Source organism: Cydia splendana, chromosome 3 (genome assembly GCF_910591565.1).
Source record: "Cydia splendana chromosome 3, ilCydSple1.2, whole genome shotgun sequence".
NCBI lineage: Eukaryota > Metazoa > Arthropoda > Insecta > Lepidoptera > Tortricidae > Cydia > Cydia splendana.
The window spans coordinates 1,323,197-1,345,543 of NC_085962.1; the positions used below are offsets into that span (position 1 = coordinate 1,323,197).

The 22,347-nt window shown below is 37.2% G+C and overlaps 1 protein-coding gene and 1 long non-coding RNA gene across 2 annotated transcripts in view; one reads left to right on the forward strand and one right to left on the reverse strand.

The window, feature by feature from the left end:
- Positions 1–22,347, reverse strand: part of LOC134806464 (uncharacterized) — a 558,863-nt gene that overhangs the window by 85,575 nt on the left and 450,941 nt on the right. The gene's annotated exons all lie outside the window — the stretch shown is intronic.
- Positions 3,714–21,905, forward strand: LOC134806635 (esterase B1-like). The gene is made up of 6 exons (XM_063779963.1): positions 3,714–3,806; positions 4,225–4,434; positions 14,399–14,411; positions 14,803–15,011; positions 15,368–16,626; positions 21,699–21,905. Exons 1-6 carry the CDS (start codon positions 3,714–3,716, stop codon positions 21,886–21,888), a joined length of 1,974 nt encoding a protein of 657 aa, XP_063636033.1. The 3' UTR covers positions 21,889–21,905.

Below are 22,347 nucleotides of genomic sequence, written 5' to 3' on the forward strand. Positions count from 1 at the left end.
TTCTAGTTAGATTGTTATAATATCATTATTAATAGATCCAGCCATCATGCAGATGTTCATGGGAGGTCAGAAAACAGTTAGTAAGTAAAAAGTAATAAAGTAGGTAATGCCTGAAATATGTTAAAAGTGCCAACACAAGGAAAATACTAACTGTAAAATACTCGTATCAAACAAAAACAAAGCAAATCAATTCATATTAAATGGTATTGATCATTCATTATTCAAAAGTAAATTTTACCAGCCAACATAAGGAGACAACTCAAAATTTGCAACTGATTACTTTGCCCCACATGTGGATAAAATGCAACTTTCTCATCAGATTTTGAACAATCAAGAGAGCCTTTACCAACTAACTGTTGTGGTGAAATCAGTAACTTAAATAATCATTAACACAGTAAAAACATTTTTCAATAAGCCACATTTTTGTGTTTGACTTGAATAGTTTGGGATCCATATCTTTGAAACGATCAGGTAACCTATTATAAATTGTGATACACATAATAATATAGGCGTTTTTTGCAGTGAGTGGCTAGTTTACATAATATGGCTTAGGCAATCTGTGTTTGTAAATATTTAGGTCTAGTTACGCGGGAACCCACTGAGTATCCGTGAATAGGTATTTATATTTGTGCATGGACGAAAACAGAAACTTCGTAAATATAGAAAATTGGAAAAATAAGAATGTAATGTTTTATAATTATAAAATATGGACGGCATGAATCTCTAGAATGAACTGAAAATATGGCTCTAATGCAGCGCTTTTGGAAAACAAACACATTATGTTTATCAGTGCAGTATCCCCAGATTGTTATGCCATACCTTAAAATTGAATGTACATATCCGTGATATGCTATTATCGCTGCTGAATTGAAACAGTTTGACTCACTCTTCTCAGAGCAAATACAAACCTATTTACTTTGGAACATAATGTATCTACGTGATCTCTCCAGCTAATGATTGTCAATATGATGTTGATGTGCATGCTGTACTTCTTTGGTAGAAATATCGTCATATTAATGTATGAGTAACTGTAGTGAGTTGCCTTTATTAGTATGGAATTGAATGTAGTTAGTTTTGTCTAGGTTTATTTTTAAGTTATTTCTTTCTAACCTTTTAATTGTTAGAGCTAGAGTTTAGTTTAGGTCGATCTATTAATTATTTAGAGATTTAGTTACCGGACAGTATCTGAGTCTCTACACATTGGGTTCTATTAATAATATACATTTTTATCCATTCTAGAGCTGGACCACGTATGCCGTTTTTGTACAATTTTACCAACAAACGCTTATGACATACGTAATGAAAAGCTTTTTTATAAAGTTCAATAGTTGGAAATCGGTACGGTTTTGGGTTCATAGCTTTTGACGCACATTTGTCAACATTTTGCATGAAGAATTATTGTTTAATATACAATATGTGAAGTCAGTATAACCCAATCTGCGACGCCACAATGAATACACGTGGTTTTAATGCTCTGCCGAGTTTTAAGTTGTTCATGCATTTGCGCTTAAGATACTTAAGTGCTTGCTATAAAGTGCTCGTCACGACTGACTATAAAAACCGTCCAAGAGCATTTCAGGCCATGCTCAGTCTAGTAACGTAGTTGCCAGTCCGTCACCAAAGGGAGACTTATACGACAATATGAACATAGCAAGGAATATATTCCCTGACGTTCCGGTTAACGGGACAATATTTTTATACTATCTACTAATAACACAATAATTATCCAAGGCTTCAGTGACAGGTATTTTTCTTCTGTCCAATAATGTCACATCATGTGTTACAGCAGTAACACTAAGGCAAATAGTTCGCTCAAAACTAGTTCAACAGTTTGCTTTATTCTTGCGAAAAAAAAATCTAAATTCAGACTAATTTTTCAATGGCTGTCCCAGCTATAGTTATAAAGGAGAATAGCTGTATAGACATCTCATTTCAATTATATCAAGCAAAAACCATGGTTATAAATCATGGTTACGGTCATGGTTAAAGCAGTTTTGCCCAAGCAGATACGAGCATTCGCAGTCGTACGGTTAATTGATTGAAGACATACTTATACAGCGTTTCTGCCATGTGACTAAACTTTGTGATATTTACAGAACTTACAATGGTCCCTGAGTTACCCAGACCCATATTGCATACTCCAGTAGACAGTTTTCAATGTCTCCAGGCCCAGGACGGGAATTACTCTATGTTCTTGTTTGTTATAGATAGCTTCTGAAAATGGGACATAAAAACCAGAGCTAATGTCGTTGCTTTTAGTTAGATTGTTATAATATCCTTATTAACACATTCAGTGCCAGCGACTCCCTAGGGGAGTTCACTGTTCGTAGGCGCTTTTCGCTACATACGATTTTTCCCGTGTTATCGGCTACGCTCGTAGCGCGTAGCTCGGGCTGGCACTGAATGTGTTAATAGATCCAGCCATCATGCAGATGTTCATTATAGGAGGTCAGAATAACAGTTAGTAAGTAAAAAGTAATGCCTGAAATATGTAAAAAGTGCTAACACAAGGAAAATTCTAACTGTAAAATATCAAACATAAAATTAATTAATTAAAAAATTAAAAACAAGACTGCTGAATTTCAAAGCGAACTGAAAAGCTAAAAATAATGTTGATAATTATATTAGTTACCTACATAACTTTATGAATCTAAATTGGAATGTATTTGTACACTCACGGCCATTCACAGTAAATACAAGGGGTTATGCACATTTATGACCGTGACTGCAGGGTACGTGTGCATTTAATTTCAATTACAGTCGGGGGACCTTGATGTACCTACTGCATTCTCTCATTCAAAAGGTAGTAAGGTATAACTAACATATCAACATTATTTTTAGCTTTTCAGTTCGCTTTAAAATTCAGAAGTCGTATTTTGAATTTTTTAATTATTTTATTTTATTTTACACATTTTAGTGACAAAACGAACTAAAACTATCATTTATAAAGATTACCCGGACATTTGTTTTTCCACAAAGTTCTCTTTATGTGGACTCCTGGGACAGGGACCTTTTTAATTAAGCTCACCGTTCCGGAATACGCCCGGCATCTTTTCCGTGGATAATATGTGGATGTGTTCACGATATGGGACATTTGACATTTTTACATATAGCTTCTTAATAATAATATAATAATAATAATTCAGCCTATATACGTCCCACTGCTGGGCACAGGCCTCCTCTCATGCGCGAAAGGGCTCGGGCTATAGTCCCCACGCTAGCCCAATGCGGATTGGGGACTTCACATACACCTTTGAATTTCTTCGCAGATGTATGCAGGTTTCCTCACGATGTTTTCCTTCACCGAAAAGCTAGTGGTAAATATCAAATTATATTTCGTACATAAGTTCCGAAAAACTCCTTGGTACGAGCCAGGATTTGAGCCCGCGACCTCCGGATTGAAAGTCGGGCGTCATATCCACTCGGCCACCACCGCTTATAGCTTCTTAAAAAGAAGTAGAAGTTTTTAACATGTCCATGAGGGTTTGAAGGTACACAATAAAGACTTCATAACTTTAACTCTCTTTAAAAAAGTTATTGACCCAATGAGTTACCTTCAAATCCTTCGATGCGACTTTATCACGATGCACATGGCCTCCGGCAAAATAGCACGTTGCTGGCAACATATCCAACAACAATCATATGCGTCAGATTGCATTTCACCGTCTACTTACAAATGATGAACTGGCGAATATAGGTACCCGACAGACTAGATGGCCGAGGGCCGAGCTCTGCGTAGGGCCGAACGCCCAAAACGTTCAAGAGAAGCGCGCGTCTACGCGAGGCTAAAGGCCATGCTGCGGGACGTTAGTGATGAAACACAGAACCATTGTACATGTGTCAAAATACGTAGGCTGAAGACCGAGCTCCGCGTAAGGCCGAAGGGCCAGGGCGCGGGGGTCCAGCAATTCCTGCAATTTCTTTAAATGTCTGACCGAGTTCCACGAGTACTAACCTCCCGCAGCTCAGTCTTCAGCCTCGCGTGGAATCGCGCCTTCCCAATTGAGATACTAAGGGATATTGTAGAAAGCGCGTAAGTACCTGACGGACGCTCCGGGGAGCTACGCGGAGTTCGGTCTACGGGCTTCGTATTTAGACACTTGTAACATTGCATTGTTCTGTGTTTAAATACTAAAGGTACTCCTGTCTCGGACGCTTCGGGCTTTCAGCCCTACGCGAAGTTCGGCCTTCATGTTTAGATACTTGTATTATTGTCTATGTCAGGGCTCTCCAAACCCCGGCCCGCGGGCCAAATCCGGCCCGCGAAGAGTTCCAACCCGGCCCGCCGACAGCGGTCCAATCCGGCCCGCGGGAGCCAGGCTCCAAGTGTTCAGCCCTAACAGCAGCAACCAGATACACCCCCCTCCCCCCTGGGGCCGAAATGCTGTGTGCCGTGGCCCGCGCGAAAATTCTGAGGCGCAATATGGCCCTCAGGTAAAAAAGTTTGGAGACCCGGTCTATGTTATGTTATGTTGTTGTTTGAATACTAAAGACGCGCCTTTCTCGGACAATTCGGGCCATTGGCTTTTTTTGCATGGCAAAACTAGGGGAAATTGCAGTAAGCCACCTGTCAAACGATCCAGGCCTTCGACCCTATCCCAGCTCGGATAGGGTCGAAGGCCTGGATCGTTTGACAGGTGGCTTACTGCAATTTCCCCTAGTTTTGCCATGCAAAAAAAGCCAATGGCCCGAATTGTCCGAGAAAGGCGCGTCTTTAGTATTGGGCTGTGCATTTAGACACTTGTTCTATTGTTCTGTGTTTGAACACAACACTCTTGCAGCTCGGGCTTTGGCCTTCACAATTATTAAAATATTACTTATATTACTTAGACCCTCCGCGGAGCTCACATTTCGGCTTTTGAATTTAGTCAAATGTCTACTACTACTAGTTAGGCTAGGAATTAATAAAGGAAGGTTCGAAGGATTCGAGAGAGGCTCGCCTTTAATGTGGTGTTCAGACACAGAAACAATACACTTGTATACAGTCGACCTAAGTTACATGTTAAACATACAGGAGAGAATTTATAACAGCCTGAGCCGTGAAATAAAAGAGGCGGCTTCTTATGAGCTATTTGTTAAAAAGTTGAAAGATTTTTTGATTGACCAGGCTTTTTTCACGGTAAAAGAATTTTATTGTAAATTTAATGTAAAATGAGTCTAGTAATATTTTTTGACATTTGTATTTTTTAATTTTTTGTTAGTTTTATTGACATTTGTATATACCACTATTTTTGACATTGTATATATTATGTACTCTGACATTTGTATATATTCCTTTTTAATTTGTGTGGATTATGTATTTTTAATTTTATTGTGTACCTATTGTATATTTTGACATGTGTTTTTTGACATTAAAGATATTGAATTGAATTGAATTGAATTGAATTGACATAATATGTATAAACATTGTCACATAGATACTTCTAACAATAGGAAATACGGGAAACTCTGCGTAGGGGGCGCCACTACTACAATCCATCACAATCTGGGGGTCTACCTCGAAACAAGAAAATCGAAATTTCGTTAACTAACTTCTCTATCACTCTTGCATATTCGGCAGAACATTGCAGTAATACCCCCTATAAAGGATGACTCACGTTAGACACCGGGCCGTGTCCGGGCCGGAGCTTACGGCGCTTACTTTTCTATGACGTGACAGGTGATCACGTTATGCTTTCCATAGAAAACGATGCGCCGGAAGCTCCGGCCCGGACACGGTCCGGTCTAAGGTGAGTCATCCTTATTAACCTTAATAGGGGGTATTACTGCAATGTTCATTATGAAAATTACTTTAGTACCTACTAAAGTTAAGATGAAATGATCGAAGTTGATAGGTAGGTTTTTTTGCAGGCGGGTTAAGACGAAACGGGAGCTGAGCTAAAAGTCAATTTTGAGATTTCAAGCTGAATATACCCGTCGCTCTGACGGGGCGTGAGAGACTGTATTTGTGTGTGTAATGCACGCACACAGATGCGTACGCTTGCACCCGCGCGCGCCTCATTGCCGACAATTTGCAATGTTATTTTTCGTGCGTTACTGCCACGAGGCGTTCACTTATTACTTACTGTGTTGCGATTGAATTTTTTGACCCGGCTTACGTTTACGGAACTCGATAATCTTTCTACTACTGTGACTTGGCTTTGTTTACTTGACTTTGCTGATCAGCTTATTGTTTTGGACTCCGTGAGTTGTGGTTACCTATTGGACCGCACGCAATTCATCTACCTTTATTCAAGTAAAATAAATAAATAAATAAAAATAAATAAATAAATATTAGGGGACATCTTACACAGATCAAACCTAGCCCCAAACTAAGCAAAGCTTGTACTATGGGTACTAGGCGACGATATACATACTTGTATAGATAAATACATACTTATATACATAGAAAACAACCATGACTCAGCAAGCAAGTAATTAAGCGTAATTAGCCGAAACCTTTATAAGAGTGTAATTCATAAGAAGTACATAAGATATAATTTATGTACTGGTTTGCTGTTAGCTTTTAATTGTATCACTTTACATATATGTTACTCAAATAACTAACACGGTTACACTGTTGTAAGAACATTATTTTTCAGGTAGGCCTTATTATACCTACTATAGGCCTTATTACCTCCTAGTACCTTAGTAGTAGTAGTACTACTACGGAAATTGATTCAAAGAGTCAAGACTGACTTAAGTGGCAGTAGGGTGTAGGGTTTTTTCTAGGCTTAATGAGTTCGCTGAAGCTTATTTTTTATACTTAGCGCACAGAACCACTAGTTTAACAGTATCAGCTCTAACCACATGTCACCATTTTGTCCTTTACGTAACAAACTCAGGGGCCCAGAATATCCGATGTACCTATCAAATCAAGGTTCTGTACCAAATAAGGCCCGGTTATTATAGTTCGTTATTTTTTAGCATTAGAAAGAAGGTAAACAATCATGACGTGTCTTTTTATTAATAATTATTGAAAAACGCTTTCAAAAATTAGTTTATATTACTTATGAAAGCAAAAGAATATAAAAAAGTATATGATTAATACATACATACATACATACATACAATCACGCCTATTTCCCGGAGGGGTAGGCAGAGACCACGGATTTCCACTTGCTACGATCCTGACATACCACTTTCGCTTCCTTCACATTCATAACATTCCTCATACACGCTCGCCGGTTTAGGGTGCTCTTGCTCATTAATATGATTAATACGATTTATAATTCTAACATATTTGCTATGACTTATTTTTCAATGGTAATTTTTAATAAGACATGTCAAAATCTGTTACCTTAATGCAAAAAAAACGAACTTTAAGCGTGCTAACTTTCAAAATTTCATTTTTTATAAGATAGTATAAGTAGATGGGCAAAAATTTTGCGTCCATGTCCACCAGTGAGTAAGTGATTGAGATACCTAAACATTTAACTTTATAATGTAAAATGATATAATTTACTAACCTACTCGTTTAATTTCAGGTAGGTTGAATAAGGAACCAAGTAACCATGGGGAGGAGCAGTATTTACTAACATTTTCTTTTTGGGTCTTCAGAGTGTATCGTTTCCTTTTTTTTGCACATATTACACTTAAATATATATTCTCTGTGTAAACCCTTACGTCTTTCAATGACAAAGGCAAGATCAGCAAATGTACAATTTGTATGATCGTGCCTCATATTTGAGATCACAGAAAATAAATATTTTAAATCCACTATTCTGCGACCTTCTAAAATTTTGTTTTATCATGATTCATGATCAAAAAGCTCGGATTCAATAGTCATATCAAACGTCGATTATGCAGTTGATGATGAGCTTGCATTTTCTACCATTGGTGCTGCAAATGCATCAACCGGTGGCGATAAACTTTGCCCTCTTGTAAAACAAATTACTATTGTGATTGTGTCCAGCAAAAGGCCAAAATTCGGTTTACTTTCCTGTTTAAAATATTACTAATTTATTCAAATTTCAGATTAGGTACATAGGTAACTGTCTGAATATTACAATGCCAGCTGGCAAATTCTATCACATTTGTTTGTTTGGTAGTCATGGTAACATTCACTTACATTGATATCCTTATTAAGATCTGTATCTTATTATCCAGACCTTAAAATATTGCCACCGTTGCCCTTTAAAAAAATACTGTTTAAATAATTGGCTACTCAAACAATGCTTCTATAGTATAAATAATGACTACACAAAAATGGGTAATATTGTATATAATGCACGAAATAAGGCCCGATTCTTAAGCGGGTTTAAATTTTGAGGCCATGTCCGCTAATACTATAGACAAAATATCAAGTTTAATAAACACAAAAAAAAAAACATTGATGGGCCTTATTTTATAATTTAGGCCTTACTTTGTAATTTAAAGTAGAGTTAGGCCAAGAAAAATCTATAGCGATTTTGATAGAACACGCAGTGCAAGTATTATTTCAAACGTCGCTTCTATGAAATTATGACATATAAATAACACTTGCACTGCGTGTGCTATCAAAATTGCTGTAGACTTTTCTTGGTCTGACTCTAAAATATTCTTTATTACACCACAAACATAAAAACAAATTAAAAAAAAACCGGCGAAGTGCAAGTCGGACTCGCACACGAAGGGTTCCGTACCATTATTTATAAAAACGGTCACCCATCCAAGTACTGACCCCGCCCGACGTTGCTTAACTTCGGTCAAAAATCACGTTTATTGTTGTATGGGAGGCCCCACTAAAATTTTTATTTTATCCTGTTTTTAGTATTTGTTGTTATAGCGGCAACAGAAATAAATCATCTGTGAAAATTTCAACTGTCTAGCTATCACGGGTCGTGAGATACAGCCTGGTGACAGACGGACGGACGGACAGCGGAATCTTAGTAATAGGGTCCCGTGTTTTACCCTTTGGGTACGGAACCCTAAAACCGATTTACAATGTAGATAAAGGTAGCAACAGGCGGTCTTATCGCTGTTAGTTCTTATTCTTCGTTTGTTTAGCATTAGAGTGAAGGTGACGTGTCTTTTTTAAGCATGCAATCGTATAATTATTTAGCTTTTTTTGTAATAGTTATGTACTTAGTGGTTAATATTAGTATTTACTATTTTTTTTTTCAATAATGCTTAAAAACGAAGTATAGACATGACAACCAAATATTAACGCCATTGTAGGGCAGGATATACAGAACATGAATCATTTGTACTGTCACGCTCCGTGATTGTTGAGCCATTTAGGGTTCTAGCTAAATTGGACATTCCATAGAGCACGAGTAAGTATGGATGGAACAACCAATTCAGCTAGGACCCTAAATTGCTCGACAATTACGAAGCGTGCCTGTAGGTACCTAAAAATTTTGTTAACCCATTTTAACCATGCAATAAAATATTTTTGATTTTGATTTCTAATTTGAAATATTAGAATCAAAAAGTTCATAATAGATTGTATATCATAACTACAAAAATGTGTTCCCTACTCTCAACCCAAAACCCCTTGTATCTTAGGATCTAGATATTTTCACACAAGACGGTTTATCGATAACTTCTTACATCACTAGATTATCGACATTAAATGTCGACTATTGCCCATTACTTTTCTGGCTGTGTACGTATTTAGAAACTTGACTCCGCCCCTAAAATTAGTGCGATAGGGACAACTGCAGCTGAGGCGAAAAATCCTGCGTAAAAATGACAAAAATCGAGGTTTCGTAGTCCTCTTTTTCCTCCCCCAAAACTTAACCAATCGTAACCAAATTTGGAAATCTAAATGATTATGAAATTATCTGTGTCGGACCGTTTTGCTTTTTTGGCTAATTGATATCAGTTTTGAATACCACGCCTCTCATTGCGGCATAGTCTATTAGGCCATTTTGGTCGTTTTTGAAGGGCTCTAGCGCCTTAAAAAACAAAAATATCAAAAAAAGCAAAACGGTCCGACACAGATATTGACAATATTAATCTGTGTTGAAAAAATCATTGCTCTAGCTTCAAAAACCACGGAGGAAAACGAGGACTACGTTTGTATGGAGGAATGACCACTCCTGTTGGCTCTTAAGTAGGTTTAGTAGGCAAGGATAATTTTATTACAAAAAAATATATAAGAATCCAATAAGCCAGAAATTATTCGAACCCCATCGCTTAAATAGAAGTTCACACGTTTAGATTTCAATAGCGCGATTTAGAACATGTTTGTATTTAGTTCCTATATTTACCTTATACCATGTGATTTGTATATTATATTTTTATGATCAGCGGTAAAAACCCTTTCATTTGATAGCGCACTAAATAAGACAGAAGGATTTATTTTTCTTAGCACATTTTGTGAATCCTTATTCTATCAAAATAAGACTTAAACGCGTATGTTGCATATATATATTTTAAATCGCCTTTCAAAGCTCTTCATTTTGAGGCCCCACTCGATAGGTTTGCAAGATTTTTTTTTCTAAACATCACGCAATATAATTCGCTCCTTGAGAAACACAGTGTCATTAAGCGAAAAACGTGTTTTTTGGGTACAGAGCTTTAAAATTTTCGAAATCTTCAAACGTCTAAAACTGCCGTACTAGAGATAAAAGAAAGAGTTTTTTGCTATATTTTGTTAGATTTTAAACTAATCTTGTGAGTCATTTGAGTAAACTGTGTTTTTTTTGTTTAATTTCTAAGATAATTCAATTAAAAGAAAATTGTAATGTCACTATTCCGTTTAGTTTTGCTTAATGTCACATGACGACTTCGCAATATTGATTCAATTTATGGAACAGTGACACTATATCCAGTTATTTGATATAACTTAACGTTTATTTCAAAGAAAATCATTTTACATGGATGTTAATTAATATTTACTAAAGTAAGCGACTTTCAGTCTTAAAAAATTAGCAAATAAGACTAGTTTTTCTTTAAAACTAGAGTATTCTTAGCTTGTTTTGTTTGGCTATATTTTTACGATCAAAAATTACCAAAGTAAATAAACAAAGGGGAGGATAATAATTGGGGGATGCGATGTAAGGGGCCCGAATGTCATGTAACGGACCCCAGACCAGCCTCTCCTGCACGTGGTCACCCTGTGGAATACCAAACAAGCCTCTGGCGATCCACCAACCCGCACTGAACCAGCATGGTGGGCTTATGGCCCAATCTAATTTGACATGTACGACTCCTCGTTACGGCGCTAAGTACCCTGTAAAAGTGGTGCTAAGAATCCCCGGGCGGAAGATACCCACGTCATCATCATCCTGCTAGGCCTTGTTCTCATTTATTTGGGGTCGGCCTTCCCTGTTCTTTTCCTCCATTCTGCACGATTGAGTGCAACGTCGGCGTCTATATTGAGGTCTTTCAGGTTTCGCTGAACCGTCGTCAGCCAGGTAGCAGGTGGTCTTCGACGTCCTCGCTTCGTCGTTGAAATATCGAGCGCTACCTTAACCATGTAGTCTACAGGACGCCTCTGTACATGACCGTACCACCTCAGACGTTTTTCCGTTAGCTTTTCTGTTATTGGCGCTACTTTGAAACTACCCGGCGGAAGATACCCACACGCTTTGTCGTCAAAAAGAAGTGGCAGGACAACATTGTCGGATTATCAAATTACCCCGGCAAGGTGGCTGTGTTGACGTTAAGCATATCCCAAATCCCAAAGCTATATACCTACCTTAACCGCAATCAAAGCCTACGCATCAACATCTACACATTGCGATGATAAGATTGAAGAGTATTACGAGATTATGACCCTCTAAATAAATCTACTGATGAAAAGCAGGAAACATGGACGATTGTCCTTGGTGAAGTCAGATCAAGCACACATACATAGTCGGACCACATAATATGGCCTTGGCAGCAGAAACGACCGTAGTTCTAGGTCTATTCCATTTGCCTTTGGTCGAAACATGAACGTAGATAAGTAATTCCTTCTTTCTCAAAAAAACTTCAAAGTCGCTGGACCTGGATTTCGCCTGGCGGAATATCACACACGAAATTGACTACTTATATAATAATATTTTCATGTGACAAAAGTTTAATTAGATATTTATTTATGTAGGTATTAGGTACATCAATAGGTTTAAATTTAGTTCCGATCACAGACCCGTGAGAGCAAAAATAAAGTTTAAGACTTAAATCCACCGTAAGCAATTAATTCATAAATAGGCAAAACACCTAAACAGAAACACACTCTTATTTGTAACCACGATCAGCTTAACTTAGAATTACGAAGTAATTTTGACACCTTACAAGAAGAGATACCACAAATACACATTCAGAAGTTCAAATTCAAAATAACAACATTATAAATACTTACTTTAGAAACAGCCAGTAGCAAAATTAAACCAACCCGGAAAAACAACAAAAAACTCACAAGCGACACATTACGTTATTAGAACTAGCTCTTCTGAAGGAGGTACGAATTCTTCATCATCATAAGTATTATCTTTATTAACAGTTTCAACTAAAACAGTAGTATTAACTTTATTAAAATAGCTTTAAACTTTTTTGTCATTTAAGACACATTGAGACATTTTCTACTGTAAGAGAACAATAGTTTTATGGGTAATTAATAGGTAAGTACCTACCTAGTGATAATAATAATTAATGTGTGTTTTGTGTCACCTTGTCAGAAATAAAATTGGAACATAACAGACATCACAAAAATAACTTGCAAATTTTGATGAATGAAAAAGTATCACACAACACATAAATAATATTATATTATAATTAATAAATATGGGAATCTTACACATACCAACCTAGTTCCACAGTTAGATCAATAGGGCTCGTAATGTGGCTATATCTATCTAATTATAAATAGTCGTCTAGTAGGTACACATAATACAACTCTATTATGAACCTTATAGAAAAAATACCACACAGTGACATTAAACAACGAGTGACATTCATTAACCACACCGTTATAAGCGTTCTGTACCAGTTGTAGTGGCTTTAAGCTTAAAACGACATTTTTCACTTAAGCATGCCAACTGTCGCTATGGTAAACTAAGCTAGCATATTGACACTACACAGATAATGACGATCGACCTGCTAAAACTTCTGTCAACTTCTTAAAATCACAATGTCACTTAAAGTAAAAGAACAGTACGTTTTTATTTTTAGTCAGCATTATGGCTTTAAGTTTTAAGCAAAACCGTCATTATAGGTATAATGTCACTTTACTTATTTCAAAACGTTATTCTATTCTATTAAATTCAAAAGTACAAGTGTCCTTAAAGGGAAAAGTACGATATTGCTTTAAATTGAGTTTTGATTTTGATACCATATTATAAGTTTAAAGTGACATAGTACGTATAGATACACTATTTCTTATGTAAATTGACGTACTTACAATTGAATCTCATAGAAAACCGTCACTAAGCAAAAAAATACAATTTACTTCCCTTTAATGACATTGTTCCTATGAGACGGGCACCTATTCCCTCTATTCGCCATAACGACATTAGCGCCCTCTGGCGGTTCTAATAGAGGTAGGGCGATAGGTGTCTTCGTATTGCGTGCGTTACGATCATACGAGCTAGATGGCGTTATTAACTCAAAAACCCCATTTTTTGGATAATGACGTTATGTTTCTCAAGGAGCGAATTATGTTATTATGTATTATGTCCGCCATATTGATTTTATTATGACGTCACATAGCCTATGTTACTCGGGATGACGTAAGTATTCTAATGATATATCATTCATCTAAATCGGTTGAGGCATTCAGAAGTTATGGTGGAATAAAGAAACTCACATACAAGAAACATGAACACTGAAAACAATACTACTCTTTTTTTAGGGCAGTGGTGTAAAAAACAAATCTACTCTTTTTTTTTTGGGCAGTCGTGTAAAAATCAAAGCAAATCAATTGGTAAGCAAACGCATAACATACTGAATGCTATAGGACATTTATCATTCAAAATCATCAATTAAAAGTATAATTATTTTACCAGCCAACATAAGGAGACAAATGAAAATTTTCATTTGATTACTTTTCTCCACATGTGAAAAAATACAACTTTCTCATCACTTTTTGAACAATTATGAGAGCCTTTACCAACTGGTTAAATAAAATTTTTGAATGTTACTGATAATCCACATATTTTTTATTGCCTGCCGTGATGTGTGTGATCTATGCATTAACATACGTAAGTAAAAGTTAGAACTCAACAGTCACGATGATGATAAGAACCGGCCAAAAGCTAACGCCGAACTCATTGCATTAAGGAATTTGACAGTGACAGCACCCGTGCCAACGCCGCAACAGAATTTAGAAATTATTAATGCTAAATTCTTTTCGGCAATAGTAAAGGAGATGCAGTTGACCATGACAAACAACATTCTCTATTTATATTTTATATTTAGAATTCACAAGCTCATTATGGTATCTGAGATTTCGTGTTTTAGTCCGGTATTTGTGTGCTATCTACTAATAATTCCACATCAGTCATTTCAGACTTCGGTACCAGGTAAAATATTTCCTTTATTTATTTTTGATCTTAAAGGAAATAAAGATTATTATTGTATGTATGTATAAGATAAGATAAGATAAACACAAAACAGAAATTTATGGCACAGGAATTGAATTTATTGTTTTACCTCACCAGCTCTTATGCTTCAAAACTGACGAGAAAGTTGCATTATAATTAGCTAAATAATAATCCTTATATTTTCTTATGGAATTAACTATTAAGTGATGATTTCGAATGATTAATATTAAATAACATTCATTTGGATTTTATTTGTAATGTTTTACAGTTAATTTAGAAGAACTCGCCCTCATTTGGTCAATTATTTGACTGAATATATTATTGAATTATTTGATTGAAGACATACCTTAAAGCGTGTCGACGCTGTAAGTAAACTTTGTGTATTTTGCAGAAAATCCATTGGATTTCGAGTTAACCAGACCAATTGTGCATACTCCAGTAGGCAGCTATCGGGGGCTTTGGGCCCAAGACGGGAATTACTCTATGTTTCTGGGTATCCCGTATGCGAAAGTTGACCCGGACAATGTTTTTGGTGTGAGTTTTGAAATTTCTCAATTTATGAATAGTCATAATCGTTTCGTTTTCGCTATTTTCTTCTTATTGCAATTTTTTTCATTTTATTTTCTTTGCTGTAACTTAAATTTCTTATCCTTTGATAAAAATGTCTAATTTCGGTTACATCGGATGATCATTAGATAGACCATTTCTAGGTACTTTTTCCTTCCTGTGTTTTCTGATTTGTATAATATTCTCTTTATTGTTTACGCTTACGAATAAATTATTACGATTTCAATTAATTATGGTATGCAAGTTACCAAGCTGTCGTACGATTCATATGTTTTTTCTGGTTATGCAACCTCTGAAAATATTATTAATTAATACACAATATAAATAATTAAAATTGAGCTAAATTTTAATAATAATTAAAATTTCAGCCTCCTATTCCACACAAATTTGAAGGGATATATGAAACAGTCGACGATACTTCAAGGTGTCCTCAATATGAAGAATTTAAAAACATAATTACTGGGTCATTGAACTGTCTTCACGTCAACATTTACGTACCGAACATCGCTACTATCGATAATCCCTTGCCTGTTATGATCTACATATTTGGTGGGAAATTCGAACACGGATATGCAGGCAGATTCTTATATGGACCACGCTTCTTAGTTAGGCATGACATCATTCTCATTACGTTCAACTATCGCCTTGGCCCATATGGATTTTTTTGTCTAAATACTTCTAAAGTACCAGGAAATCAGGGTTTGAAAGATCAAATACAAGCACTGCGGTGGATTAAAGATAATATACGATATTTTGGCGGAGATGACTCCAAAATCACTGTAGCGGGGCACAGTTCTGGTTCAATGTTGTTGGATTATCATCAGTACTTTCTACAGGAACAGCTTTATAATAGAGTGATTTTGCAAAGTGGCGTTGCATTATCTCACCATTCTGATCCTGATCGAGATGCCCCTATAAAATTAGCAAAACAATTAAATTATTCAACACATGATATTGATGATGCCTTATCGTTTCTAAACAAAGTGGAGCCACATGAACTTATTGCTGCAACCAGGGATTCTGGTGTAATTGTGGGACCGTGTGTTGAAAAGCAATTCGAGAATGCTAATAACTATATAAAGAAATACCCAGCTGATTTGAACACAGTTTCTCGAAGAGATGTCGATGTCTTGATTGGTATTACTAACGACGAAAGCTATGCGTTTGTAACAATGAACATAAAAAATGGTAAATTAGAATGTGAAGACTTCGTCTCTTTAATTTTAGAAGCACATTTTGAATTTAAAAATGAAAGTAAACTTTCAAACGAAATGAATAAGATTGTCCGGTTATTTTATTATGGCGATGATGTTCAGTGTGCAGAAAACAAGAGACCAGAAATTAATGTCCATGCAGATTTTATATTTTACAGTCCGATACTAAGAACTGTTAGAAAATATTTGGAGAGTGGCGTGGACAATACCTACTTCTATATGTTTTCATTTTCTGGTGAAAGGAATTATTGCAAGGATTCCGTTAATGTACCATTTACAATAGGTGGTGCTTTTCACGCAGATGAGCTGGGATATTTATTTGACATATCTTACATGAAAGAGCGTTTGCGTGATGAAGATATGCTAATTGTAGACAGGATGACCGAACTTTGGACTAATTTTGTAAAATATGGGTACGTGTTTTAATTTTTTTTTATGTATGAAAACATCTCAAGTCAATTTTTCTATGATAATTATGCTTCTTTAAATAGTTGTTTAGAAAGCATTTTATACGCAGAATGGAACGTAGACAGCGTAAGTGGAACGTGTCTAGCAAGCGAATGTCGCCTTTGTACAAACACCATGTTTCCGAAGCATACAAAAGAATCGGAAGAACCATGGCTGTGTACACCGACAACTTCGTCTGCAGCTTTAGATCATGCGATCCCCAACACGATGCGTTAACCGACCGAAAGTGGACGCAGCCTTAGCAATCCTAGATGGGATCTCGGAGGCTAGTCTATTATCCTTTCTGATCTGGCTCCCAAGATACTTGAAAGAGGACACTTCGGTTAGGGGTTTCCCTTCTATAGTTAGGTTGGAAGTGTCCGCTTCGCAATTACGGGCTGATTGTTTTAGCACTTGAGTCTTGGATATGCTTATTACTAAACCAAATCTAAGACACGACCTTTGCAGAGCAACCTTGTAGGACTGAAGCGCTTCCATGCTATCGGCCACCATCGGTTTTCGTTTTAGACTTAAATCGAGACAGGTCGAATACACTTCCGTCAGAACGAACGCTAAGTTGTATTTGTCCAGAGCACGCAAGAAGTGAGTCCTCAAGCACTGTGGAGAAATACAACGCAAAAAGAGTTGGAGCCATCACACAACCCTGTTTGACTCCGCTGGTGACTGGAAAATGTGCCGAAAACTCGTTTTCATGCCGAACTGTAGCCATCATCTATTATTTTCATGAAACTGTTTGACTAAGTTAACGAACTTTTCGGGACACCCAGTTTTTTGCAAAACAAGCCAGATATCGCGTTCCCAACACTGAAGTACTTCGTCGTTGCATGATGCCTGGCATGGAGGCGCTCTTGACGAAGGGTCAGCTAAGGTGGTGTGGGCATGTTTGGCGTATGAGTCATTGCAGATTACCGAAAGCCGTTTTCTACTCCCAGCTATCAGCTGGTAAACGGAAGCAAGGTGGGCAGCACCTACGTTACAAGGACGTGCTTAAGCGCCACCTAACTGCATGTGGTACACCACCTTACAAATGGTAGGAGTTTGCTTCTCAGCGGCCAGAATGGCGTTCTCGCGTTAAGATGAGCGTAAAGAACTTTGAAGACGGTCGTCTCATTGACCTTGATGCGAAACGTCAGATACGTAAATCCCGGCCGAAACCCTCCTATAATTATACTTACAATAATTCTGGCCAACTTCTTGCCCCACCTGCGATAGAGTTTTTAAGAGTAAGTTCGGCTTTGCCAGCCATATCAGAGCTCTCGCTTGTAATTAGCTGGGGTCGCCGTTGCCGATTACGGCATGGATAAATATAGAACTCATAATAAATGAATGAAAATGAAAAAGTATCTACTCATGTGGCAGGTATTTTTTCTTAGTTTCGTTCACTGTAGAAAAATACACGTGAGGTCTTCTTGTACCCCTCCTCCCCCAACGTGATCTGTCGTGATTTTTTCGTGACTACAACCCCCTCCCCCCTATCGAACCTCGCGTGATTTGTGCACAAGCCCTTAACAATTAAAAAAAAACATATAAACACATTATAAAAAAACCTAATCTAAGGTCGCCTGCAGAATCTCGCGAACTAAATTGACATGAGTTTGACAAATAAAATGATACCAGGAATAGCAAAGAAAAAATAGTCACTATTAGTATATGTCGATAAAATGATATCGATAATTAAGATATTGCACTTACTACCCATGTGATAATTGTTTAGGGGTCACAAACGATTTCGATTTATATGAGTGTGACGAGAAAAGTGGTTGATTCGATTGTAAGATTGTGACGTTACCGATCAAATCAGGAGGTGCGGATGCGAAATTGACAAATTTCCATAGAAGGTAGGATCCTATAGAAGTGGTATACGCGGGCCTCCGTGAGGGACAAAACATACGCAATGCAACATTATGATTGGTCGAATTTATTTGTTGCCCACCATAATACATACTAAATTTACGGTGGGGGATAAAATAAATGTGAGACTGTGACAAGGACAAACAATAATTTAGCTCTTTCGCTGCTACTCCTACTGAATGATACATAAGAATATCCCGTTCGGTCATTTCCCCCCACCCCTCATGCCAGATCCAGTTATATACTAGATTCATGCAAATTTCAATGTTAGTATGCAGGTTTGGGGGCAAGTTGTTTATGAGAGAGCTCGGTTGTCGCCATAAATCTAAAATTAGTGATTTCATTTTGTACATGTGGCCGGTAGATGAGATTGATCCATAATTATTTAAATCTGACCTAATTGTCAACTTCAATGTCCACTTTAGCGACTGGTCTTTACAATCGAAGCAATAGGGATCACCGAGGCGATTAAATTTTTGCGTCCACACCACACAAATTAAATGAGAAATTAATCACATTATACGAAATATCTCCCCGTCTGGGCTGGACTTATTTGTATTTTGAGCCAAAATCACTGTTTCTATGTTATCTCACCTAACTTGTTACTCTTAAGTTTTCCTAACAAATAAAACAAAATACCTAAATAAAATAAAATTATTATTTAATTACAATATCTTTATCCCAATATCCTTGTCTCTATTACTATAAAATTACAAATACCAAATAACATTTGAAAAATTACTTAAGGATACATTTTAACTGACCGCGCAACAGTAGCGCCCTTAGCGGTGAATTCTCGCGATATTCTCTAATTCACAGTACAGTCTTGGTATTGTTGGATTTCTCCAGGGCGTTCGACTGTATAAATGTTCCACTTTTGCTTTCAAAATTACGATACTATGGTTTTGACGAGAAAACCATACGGTGGTTCCATAGTTATTTTAATGGCCGAAAGCAAAAGTAGTCAAATTGACAAAAAAATATGGTTCTTGCTTGGTGTCTGATCCTATTCTTGTGAAGAGGGGGAGTGCCTCAAGGTTCAATATTGGGGCCTCTTTTATTCATTTTGTACAGCAGCGATATCATCAACTGCATAAAATTCTGTAAATACCATCTTTACGCGGATGATCTGCAGGTTTTTCTATCGTTTGATCCTGGAGAGTTCGCTACCGCTGTTGTAAAGCTAAATGAGGATCTGAAACGACTCTCAGAGTAGTCCTCTGCGAATTGCCTGGTCCTTAATCCTATTAAGTCTAAATATATGGTGCTTGGATCATTAAATCAGACTAATGCCATCATTGCAAAGCAACCAAACATTAGGATTGATGACGTCAAAGTGGATCGCGTCGACGCAGCAAAAAATCTTGGTCTCTTGCTGGATACAAATTTGCGTTTCGAAAAACATGTGGTGGACATTGTTCGAAATTGCTTTTATCGTTTAAAAGTCCTATATATTCAAAATTTTCTTACTATAGCCCTGCGAGTGAGACTATGTGAAGCTCTTGTTTTATCAAAACTTAATTATTGTCTTGCATCTTACGGTTCTTGCCTTCACGCACGGTCATGGCGTCTTATTCAAAGGGTACAGAATGCTTGTGCCAGATTTTGTTTTAAAATACCCCCTCGTACTCATGTCACACCTTTCTTGAACAATGCAGGTATGTTAAAAATGGCTGCTCGCCAAGAGCTTATGTTCGCTTGCCTGCTGTTCGACACAATTCAAACCAAGCAGCCGTCTTATCTCTATAAGAAACTCCTATGGTTTTGAAAAAGTAGTATTCATCACCAAATGAGAGCCTCACGAGCGATAGTGATACAGGTTCCTCAGCACCGGTCTGCCGCTTTTAAAGGGAGTTTTCGGTACCGCGCAACCAAATGTTGGAATAACATACCACCACCAATTCGTCAATTAAAGAGCAAAGCGACTTTCAAAATAAAATATCGACTACAATTTTAAATATCATATGCCTTAAACTCACTCCTGCTCCCTTCTTTTTCTTCTTAAACTACTTTTTACTTTGCCAACCGCACTACTCGGATAGTATGTACCTAATAATTACGAAATTTTTAATACTATAACGTTACAAATGTCCAAAAATACACACACACACACACACACACACACACACACACACACACACACACACACACACACACACACACACACACACACACACACAGATACACTCACACAATAATGTACACGCCACTCACAAATTGCACAGTACTTTTTCTTTTTTTCTTATATTTCTCGTACCAACTGTTTATTAAATAAGCGTTGCATATTTGTATGTAAGGTACTGGCAGAATACCAGCGATGTGGCTTGCCGCATCACAATGCTGAGCCAGCGCCTTTTCTGTGCCATGACACATGGCTTCATAAATTTTTGAATGTACCTAATATTTAGTTAATAGTTTTTAGTAATTAAGTTGTTTTGCATGTTCTTATCTTGTACTTTTTCAATGCCGTGTATGTTGTGGGTATGAATAGAGAAATTATCTATCTATCTATCTATCTAATTCAAACTTTTTTGAAAATATCGATATGAACAGCACTGGCCAAACTGTGGTATCATTTGTGCACATTGACCTGTCAATTTAGTTCGCGAGATTCTGGAGGCAACTTGTAGGGTGCAGCTAGCAGCGGGGCAAGGCCCAAGCCGGTGCCCCGGTGGTCAGGGCCGCAGAGTGAGGAACCGACGTACTATACGCGCCGTGTTCAAAATTACCGCCTTCTGCATCTGACCCTTGATCCAACCACCCAGCGAGAGTCTCTCAAGATGTTGGTCGAGTATCTCCAGACCGTTCACTGAAACGACTCTCGGGACAATGATCGTCGAATCATCATCCCACATGGCGGTTATCTCGTGATTAAGTCTAGGTACTCGTACTTACTGGACTTGACCTTCTCAGCTTTTCCTTCCTTTATTCATATTATTAATAATTATGTTAAAAAGTTGTGAGTTGCGATCTGTATTATTTAATGACCAAAAAATTACGCCTTTATATACGTTAACCAACTTCTCTTAAAATTCTAAGAAATAGTACGCAAATATTATCTAAATTGGCGAAAATCGGTGGATACAGAATACTGTGCTTGTATAGGCAATAGCCTGTCCGTGTTCATAATTTATTTATAAGAAACCAATTCATATTCTCATTTCAGAAATCCAACACCGAAACCGTCAAAGTTGATACCTCTTCAATGGCCACGCGTAACCAAGGACAAACTGCCATATTTGGAGATAAACACTGAACTACGCATAGGATCAAGACCGATGCACGAACGGATGAGCTTTCTGGACCTTCTATACAAACACATTGGAGGTTATCAAAGGTGGATGAGCAAGGACTGAACAATAAAACAAAGAATGAGCAAAAATATGAAGAGGGAAATTTATAAACTATACATAAGAAATTATCCCTGTTTTTTATTTGAATGTACCTAATTAAATCCTGAGATCGTGAGTTTGATTGGCAAATGGCCCGTTTTATAGGTAGTTATTTGTTTATCAATCCGACTGACTCATAAACGGAAAAGTAGAATAAGCGAAGAGGCTAAGCCAACACGAAGAGCCCCTTTTGACACTTAAATAAATGTAAGGGGTACTCCGAGCGGATTGCTGCCCTTGGCCGTGTCATAGGACACACGCACAGGCTTATTGAGAGTTGATGGAATCTCAAATAATCTAGGCTACCTATTGGGTGAAAGTAATGGGCTAAATACTAGGTCATGGAATGTAGAACCGGACGCCTGCCTATAGTTCGTTTTTTTAGCATTAGAAATAAGGTAAACAATCTTGATGTGTATTTTA

Bases quoted from the DNA above. Each gene is read 5' to 3' on its own strand.
- LOC134806635 (XM_063779963.1), top strand. From the start codon at position 3,714: ATGGCCGAGGGCCGAGCTCTGCGTAGGGCCGAACGCCCAAAACGTTCA. The intron at 15,012-15,367 runs GTTTTCGCTATT...TTAAAATTTCAG, and splicing joins TGAATAGTCATAATCGTTTC to CCTCCTATTCCACACAAATT. The intron at 16,627-21,698 runs GTACGTGTTTTA...TTCTCATTTCAG, and splicing joins ACTAATTTTGTAAAATATGG to AAATCCAACACCGAAACCGT.